The sequence below is a fragment of the Cygnus olor genome, chromosome 4 (genome assembly GCF_009769625.2).
Source record: "Cygnus olor isolate bCygOlo1 chromosome 4, bCygOlo1.pri.v2, whole genome shotgun sequence".
NCBI lineage: Eukaryota > Metazoa > Chordata > Aves > Anseriformes > Anatidae > Cygnus > Cygnus olor.
In genome coordinates, this window is record NC_049172.1 from 15,203,615 (window position 1) to 15,210,801 (window position 7,187).

General features: G+C 59.0%; 2 protein-coding genes across 6 annotated transcripts; both read right to left on the reverse strand.

Moving 5' to 3' along the window:
• Nucleotides 1–460: 460 nt before the first annotated feature.
• Nucleotides 461–2,912, reverse strand: LOC121068974 (sulfotransferase family cytosolic 1B member 1). Of its 5 annotated transcripts, none has more exons than XM_040554555.1 (8): nt 2,642–2,912; nt 1,903–2,051; nt 1,607–1,735; nt 1,391–1,488; nt 1,153–1,279; nt 974–1,068; nt 720–900; nt 461–646 (listed from the first exon to the last, which is right to left on the reverse strand). In XM_040554555.1, exons 2-8 carry the CDS (start codon nt 2,048–2,050, stop codon nt 534–536), a joined length of 891 nt encoding a protein of 296 aa, XP_040410489.1. In that variant the 5' UTR covers nt 2,051; nt 2,642–2,912; the 3' UTR covers nt 461–533. The 5 variants fall into 5 exon arrangements, with proteins under 5 accessions (XP_040410489.1, XP_040410488.1, XP_040410490.1 ...); XM_040554554.1 differs by having other exon boundaries at nt 1,607–1,777; nt 2,642–2,756; XM_040554556.1 differs by lacking the exon at nt 1,607–1,735 and having other exon boundaries at nt 2,642–2,756.
• Nucleotides 2,913–3,012: 100 nt separating this feature from the next.
• Nucleotides 3,013–5,786, reverse strand: LOC121068976 (sulfotransferase 1 family member D1-like). The gene is made up of 7 exons (XM_040554557.1): nt 5,294–5,786; nt 5,095–5,220; nt 4,900–4,997; nt 4,675–4,801; nt 4,485–4,579; nt 4,195–4,375; nt 3,013–4,065 (listed from the first exon to the last, which is right to left on the reverse strand). Exons 1-7 carry the CDS (start codon nt 5,436–5,438, stop codon nt 3,953–3,955), a joined length of 885 nt encoding a protein of 294 aa, XP_040410491.1. The 5' UTR covers nt 5,439–5,786; the 3' UTR covers nt 3,013–3,952.
• Nucleotides 5,787–7,187: the final 1,401 nt, after the last annotated feature.

The window sequence follows — 7,187 nt, forward strand, 5'->3', positions numbered from 1 at the left end:
CCCCGTCCCACTCACCTCGGTTCTCCCCCATGGTGCGGCCACCGGTGGCAGGGTGGCAACAGCCCTGGCCCACTCCCTGCCGAGGTGTAACCTCAGCAGGGCCTTTTCTGACACCTGCTGATGCAACGATGAGGTCAGAGGCAGTGGGTACGGGACCACTGCGTGCAGGGAGATGGCACAGATGCGTGCAGGGGCTGCAAAACAGATTTATGGCCTTGTGCTGGAGACACAGCTCTGGGTGGGACCTGACACTTAGGGACGTGGTTTAGTGGGTGACATTGGTAGCAGGGGGATGGTTGGACCAGATGATCTTGGAGGTTTCTTCCAACCTTAATGATTCTATGATTCCTCCCCAAGAAAGCCACGTGGGCACTGTCAGATGTGTGTCCCAGAGGGCAACATGCGACGCGGTGGGGCTCCTCGTGGCAACGCAGCAGATTTCACATAGACTAGCGTGTGGGGAAAGGCAGAAGGAAAACTTTTATTTTCATAAAAGCAGAAATCTGGGGGAGTGTGCAGGGCTGGGGTGGGCCTCAGATGTGCGTGCGGAAGTGCAGGTCGGTGCCCGCCATCCTCTGCGCGTAGAGCTGGTCGAAGCGCGTGCTCTGGGCCACGGTGAAGTGGTTCTTCCAGTCACCAGTGATGCCTGGGGGGCGAGAGGGGGCTGAGCAGGGCCCAGAGGGCCGGCGGCGTGCCGGGGGGCCCCAGGGTCTGCTCACCTTTGCGCATGAAGGGGGAGATGCCCTGGTCCATGAGGCTGGAGGGCACCACCCGGTAGTTGGTGCTGAGGTTGTCCCGCATGGCCTCGAAGGACGTGTGGTGGGCAACGGCCTCCAGTGCCGCCTCCGACAGCTCCTGCCCCAGGAACTGGGCCACCTTGGTGATCTCCCGGCGGGGGTCCTGGGCGCAGAGGCCGGCATTCAGCCCCGGCACCCCCAAGCCCCTAGCCCCACCATCAGCACCATCCCCTCACCTCCTTCATGTCCTCATAGAAGAGGTAGAGGATGGGGTGCTCCTTCCGGCGCTCCCAGTAGCCCCTCACGTGGTCGAACCAGGAGCCGTAGGCCACTGCACAGTGAGAGTGGCCATGGGCATCAGCGGGTGACGGCACCCTCAGGGTCCTCACATGCACCCACGGGTGTCCCACCCCACCTCTGCCTGCCATGAACTCCTCCAGGTACTGGTCCCATGTCCCCGGGTGAGGGTGCAGGTTGTTCATCAGGTCAAAGTGGTAGTAGGAGACGGCCACATCCTTGGCGTTACGCCCCACGTAGATCATCTGTGGAGAGGCCAGTGTCGGTGACGTGCTGATTTGCAAGGTTCTGGCGGGGGTAGTCATGCCCTTATCCCTTCTGGGTCCCTCCTGGCATGTTCCCTCCAGCCCTATTACCTTGCAGCCCTTCTCCCAGAAGGATTTGGGTAAGATATCAGCCGGGATGTGGGTCTTGATAATGCGAGGGGATGGCATGCCCTCCAGCTGCTCCGTGCCTACAAAAAGTGCTTCGGCTACCAGCAGGGTGCACCCCAAAAGCCCAGTCTGCCCCATCCTTGTTGGCCAGGCTGGCCCCCAAGCCCAGAGGCACCCACTGCCCACCCTGCCCACTACCTGCCAGCATCTGCCCGGGGGCAGCAAACTCCAGCATGGGCACCCGGTTGACGATGAAATCCCGCTTGCATTTTTCGGGGTCGCCGCCTTGCAGGATCATGTCCACGATCTCGCTGACCCAGGTGGTGCCTGGTGAGGAGCGGCCAGGTGTCCCGCTGCTGCTGTCCCCACCTGAACCCAATCGCAGGCACCGCAGTACCTTCTGGCAACCCCCCAAATTCCAGCTCGGGTAGTCATGGGATAGTGCCCCCCACTTCCCACACAGGGCCCCTCTCTCTTGTGCCAGGGCCGCTCACCGGATTTGGGGAAGGTGACCACCACGATGTCGTCAGGGCAGCTCTGGAATTTGTCCACCTGCTCCCAGTTTTGGGCGAAGGCGTAGACCATAGGGATGCCGTGCACCGTGCTCCAGGGCTGGCGCATGTAGGTGTCTATTGTGGCCATCCTGATGGGGACAGGGGGGTACACAGAGGGCCAGCTGGTGGGGGGGGTCTTCATGGGGCTACCTTCATGGGGCCACAGCCAGCCCTGGGGAGCTCCCAGAGCAAGGGGACTGCTGCTGCTGGGATCCAGCACTGGGCTCTTGGGGTGCTTGCCCAGACACCCCTGGCATTTCAGGGCCTGCTCTGTGGGGTGCCGAGAGGGGAAAAAGCCTGTGTCCTGCCTGGTGCCAGCTTGGGCTTTTGGGGCGGCAGGAGGGAGCTTTGAGGAAAGCAGGGTGCTGCCCCTCGGGCAAAGGGCAAGTCCTTTCTCTTGGTGTTACTGGGGTGGTGGCAGGACTCACTGATACAGCCAGCAAAGCAAAGCCCTGTGCCCATCCCCAGACCCCTCGGACTTTTGTGGAGGATCCCAGCCTCATTTTTCAGAGCCAGCGGGGACCACTGCCCTGCATCCCTGTGCCGAGCTGCCGTTGCGGGGATCGACCAGCAGCCTGCTCACCCCCATGCCCCGCAGCTGGTGAAGAAACCAGACCCCCCTGGACCCCCCAGTATCCAGGCCTTGCCTTTCGGAGGCTGGTCGGGGGCTCCCCGTTACCTGCTGCTGGGCGCCGTGGGGAGCGGGGAGCGCTGTGCCCACAGACACAGGGGTGTTTATTTTTCCCCTCCCCGCGTGGAAGATGGAGGCGCGGGGAGGTGCCTGGGGATGGGGACGTCACCAGGGGAGGGAAAGGGTGCTCCGGGGTGGGGAGGAGGAACAGGGGGGGCAAGACGAGTGCCTGTGATGAGCGGTGCTGTGCTCAGCACCCCCTCCCAGGCAGGATTGGGGTGGGGATGTCACCTGCGTGTGGCTCGCTGGTGGGACGCACGGCTCAGGCTCGGGTCCCCCAAGGCAGGTCCAAAGTCTGCAGGGTTGCAAAAGAGCAGCGCCTGCAGCAGCCAGCATGCTGCTGGGAAAAGGGTTTAAGGGAGACGTGCTGGGGGGAGTGCAGGTCTTTTGGGGGAAGGGCCACCCTTTGGCAAAGCCAGGAGCTGGGGGTGCATGAGGATGCCCCTCTGCACTAAAATAAATGTGTTGGAAGGGTTTATTCTTTAGCTGCACCAATAGCACTGCTGCTCACAGATAAATCCAGTTTGCATCTCTTTGGGACAAACCAGCCCCAGGACACTGCCTGTGCAGAAACGTCACTAGTTTGGGCACTCATAAACCAAAGCTGGAAATAGGGCATAATGGGGGGATTTGGGTCTCAGGAGCAAATCCCTGATGCCAGTGGGCCAGGTTGTCCCAGTGGTGCCTGAGCAAGAGCCTGGTGCAGCTGTCTGGGAGCAGGGACATCCCCCATGTCACCATGCCAGCGGGGCCAGTGCTAGTGCCAGGCAGGAGGTGTTTCCCCTTGCCTTTGCCCTGCAAAGCCCATGCTGGTGCAACGGTGATGGAAATTTCTGCCCTGCCACCGCCCACTCTGCAAAGCAACCTGCAGCAATTCGGAGACGTAAACATGCCTGGGCACAGAGTCAGTGTGGGGGCAGTGAGCACCCTGAGTTGCTTTGGTTTTTTTTTGACTCTTAGGACAGTCGTTGCTCCTGCTGGCACCGCTCTTTGTTTTCTAGGAGTGGGCCAGGCCAGCCCCATGTGTCTGGGGCTGAAAGTGATGCTTTGGAGTATGGGGTCCCCACGGCAAGCATCTCCGTGTGCCTGCAGGTGTCTTGAGGCACCAAGAACACGCGTCAGGTTCTGCCCTTGCCCTTCATCACAGATGAATGCTCAACCTCTGGCTATTGCAATTTATTATGGGAAGAAAAATGCCCGGCGAGCTCCGGGCTGCAGGAATCCGGTGCTGGCTCCCCATCAGGGCAGGGACCCCTGGGAAGCGCAGGGGGCAGGCAGTGCCCCGGGGGTGGGTGCCCCTCACACCTCCATCTGGAAGCAGAGTTCTGAGCCCGCCATGTGCTGCTGGTAGTGCTGGTCAAAGCACTCGTTCTGCGCCACGGTGAAGTGGTTCTTCCAGTCTCCAGAGATGCCTTTGGGGGGAGGGAGGTGAGAAAGCACGTGGGGCAAAATCTGGCCCCCGCAAACATCTGCAATCTGGGCTGAGGTAGGGCCTGGGACCCACCCTCCCCACTGACCCAGGACCACTGGCCGAAACCTACCTTTCCGCATGAAAGGGGAGAGGCTGTGGTCCATCAGCGAGGGGGGCATGGTCTCATAGTTAGCGGCGGGGTTCTTCTTCATCTCCTGGAAGGAGGTGTGGTGGAGGATCCTCGCCACTGTCTCCTCTGGCACCTCCTTGCCCAGGAACTGCAAGATCTTCTGCACCTCACGCTGTGGGTCCTGTGGGGTGGCAGGGGCAGGGATGCTCAGTGCTGGTGCTCCCCCTAGAAATGGGGGGGGGGGGGCAGCCAGGGCAGGTGCAGGCACCCCTCTCTCCAGCCCACCTCACCTTCTTCATGTCCTCGTAGAAGAGGTAGAGGAGCCGTTTCTCCTGCCTCTTCTCCCACCAGCCTCTCACATGCTCATACCAGGACCCGTAGGCCACTGTGGGATGTGGGTTGGGTTAGCCGAAAAATGGCAAGGAGGAGGACGCCCTCCCCACCAGCATTTTTGTGGGAGCCCAAGCATTCAGCCCCCACCTTTTCCATTCATGAAGGTCTCCAGGAACTCAGCCAGCGTGCCAGGGTCGGGGTGTATCTTGGCCATCTGGTAGAAGTAGTAGTAGGAGATAACGACGTCCTTGGGGTTGCGGGCCATGTAGATTACCTGGGGACAACCGAGGCTGTGATTGAGGGAACAGGAACAGTGCCCCCTCCCTACTGCCCTGCTGGGGAGAGAGGTCAGGGGCAGCCCCATAGCATTACCTTGCAGTCCTTCTCCTGGAAGGAGGCTGGGAGGAGCTGGACTGGCAGGTGGGTCTTCACCAGCCGTGGGGACGGGGTTTTCTCCAGCAGCTCGACACCTGCAGGAGGGGAGCTCAGTGGGATGAGCCCCCTGCTCTGACACCCCCACCCATGCCCCAGCTTGACCCCTTCCCCCTACAGCCCTCGGCCACTTACCGCTTGGTATCTTGGGGGCATTCATCTCTAGGAAGGGCACCCGGTTGAAGATGGCATCCCGCCGGCACTTCTCTGCATCGCCGTCATGGTAGATCATGTCCAGGATCTCGCTCAGCCATGTCGTGCCTGTGGCACAGGGCAGTGTCTCAGGGGCTGCAGGTGCCCTGGCAGCGTCCCCATCCCCCCTAGGTCCACTCACCTGACTTGGGGTAGGTGGCGATCAACAGGTCATCATGCCGGGCTTGGAAAGCCTCCACCTGCGGCCAGCCCTCTATGAAGGACTTGTAGAAGGGGATGCCGTGGAGGCTTCCCAGCTCCTCCCTGCCCACCTCGTCCATCCCCATCGCTGGCAGCGTGTTCCCACGGCACTGACGCTCTTCTGTGCCTGCGCTCAGGGGAGGGCAAAGTCCACCCTGAATCACGTGCAGCCCCACGGGGCGGTGACGGCCTCCTTACCCGTCCGCCAGCTCGGCTTCCTTCCTCTGTAAAAGTTTGGGTGCCACAGACTGCATGCGCTGGGGACTTTTGGAGCAAGACGGGCTCGACCCGGGAGAGGAAACGCCTTGTCTGTTTGCTGGACTGCACTGCACAGCCTTGTTTTCTGGCTGTTTCTGTCCGTTGCCGGCTCAATGGTGAGACATGGCTTGGTTGGGGAAGGGAAGGAGGAAATTGGAGGCCGGTGGGTAACTCCATGGGGAGCAGGGTGGTGGGATTTGGGAGCTGGGCCCCAGGGCTGTTGGGGCCCAGCTCCGGCTGCAGAGCTGCATTGGAGGAGACCCAGCCTCACTGCCCAGTGCCGCTTCAGCCTCAGCTCTAGCTGCTGAGGAGCCCCGGCCCCCCCACACCTCTGCAGTCCCAGGGAGATGCATCCAGTGCATGTTAAAGGCAGTCATTTAGCATAAACCATCACAGCTGCACACAGTGTGAATATTGACTAGCTGGTTTGTATTTATTGATTTATTAGTTAGTAACTATTCACTTATACTATGTCTGGAATAGAGAGTGTAACCTCAGAAGGGTTGTTTTGCCCAGAAACTGTCTCAAACACTGAATTCAGCACGGTGCACACCACCGTCCTGCATTTTGGGGATGATTAAAGCTGCCCCAGCCCCACTCCCCCAGCCACTGTGCTCTCTGGATCTTTTGTTAGGCAACTGCTCAGGTCTCTCTGTGCTCCAGGATATCTATGTGCTCCGGAACATCTTCTGTATGTTCCAGAACATCTGCTGCACGCTCCGTAATGTCTTCTGCATCCTCCGTAATGTCTTCTGCATCCTCCGGGACATCTCCTACATGCTCTCGAACGTCTTCTGCGTGTTCCAGGACATCTTCCACGTGCTACAGGACGTCTTCCACTTGCTCCGGGACATCTTCTGCATGTTCCAGGACATCTTCTGCATACTCCAGGATGCCTTCTGCATGCTCTGGGGCATCTTCTGTGTGCTCCAGGCTGTCTTCTGTAAAATGCGGCAGCTTCAAGATGTGGCCCCTGGCCCTGCCCCCCTGGGCACCGTAGGGAAGGTGGCCACCCCACTGGGAGGGAAGTGGAAGCTCCAGTGATAGAATCATAGAATGACCTGGATTGGAAAGGACCTCAAAGATCATCTCATGCCAACCCCTCTGCCAAAGGTTGGACAATAGATGATGGACAATCAAAATGTGGATTGCTTCATGTTTGAGGCTGAAACCTTTTGACATGATGCCATTTTGTTACATGGGAAGAAATGAACGTTCAGTAGAGAATAAAGGCCATATAAACTAAATTAAAGTGTTAATTTAACATTGATGGTTGGGAAAGACACACTGTCAGTCAGCGTAGGTCAAGTCAGGGCTGTGAAGTGTGACAAAGCCCCACCTCCACTCTGCCAAAATGCAAGTTTCTCAGCAAGGCCACTGGCCTTTTCCTCTTGGTATGGGTCTTAGTGTGCTTGTTCCATTTGTATTTTATAAGCACACCCCTGACCACCTGAACTCCTTTCCTTCCCCTTACTCTCTCTCCTCCACTTTCTTTTGTGCTCTCACTTTGCCCTTCAGAACCTCATTTTATCATGTTTCTGGTCTTACCTAGAGAGACTTTTCTTAGAATAGTTCTT

Coding starts and splice junctions, on each gene's coding strand:
- LOC121068974 (XM_040554552.1), bottom strand. CDS start 2,050: ATGGCCACAATAGACACCTACATGCGCCAGCCCTGGAGCACGGTGCAC. Junction 1,736..1,902: donor GGTCACCTTCCCCAAATCCG/GTGAGCGGCCCT, acceptor GCTCCTCACCAG/GCACCACCTGGGTCAGCGAG. Junction 647..719: donor CTCCCCCTTCATGCGCAAAG/GTGAGCAGACCC, acceptor CTCGCCCCCCAG/GCATCACTGGTGACTGGAAG.
- LOC121068976 (XM_040554557.1), bottom strand. CDS start 5,438: ATGGGGATGGACGAGGTGGGCAGGGAGGAGCTGGGAAGCCTCCACGGC. Junction 4,580..4,674: donor GACCTTCATGAATGGAAAAG/GTGGGGGCTGAA, acceptor CACATCCCACAG/TGGCCTACGGGTCCTGGTAT. Junction 4,066..4,194: donor CTCCCCTTTCATGCGGAAAG/GTAGGTTTCGGC, acceptor CTCCCCCCAAAG/GCATCTCTGGAGACTGGAAG.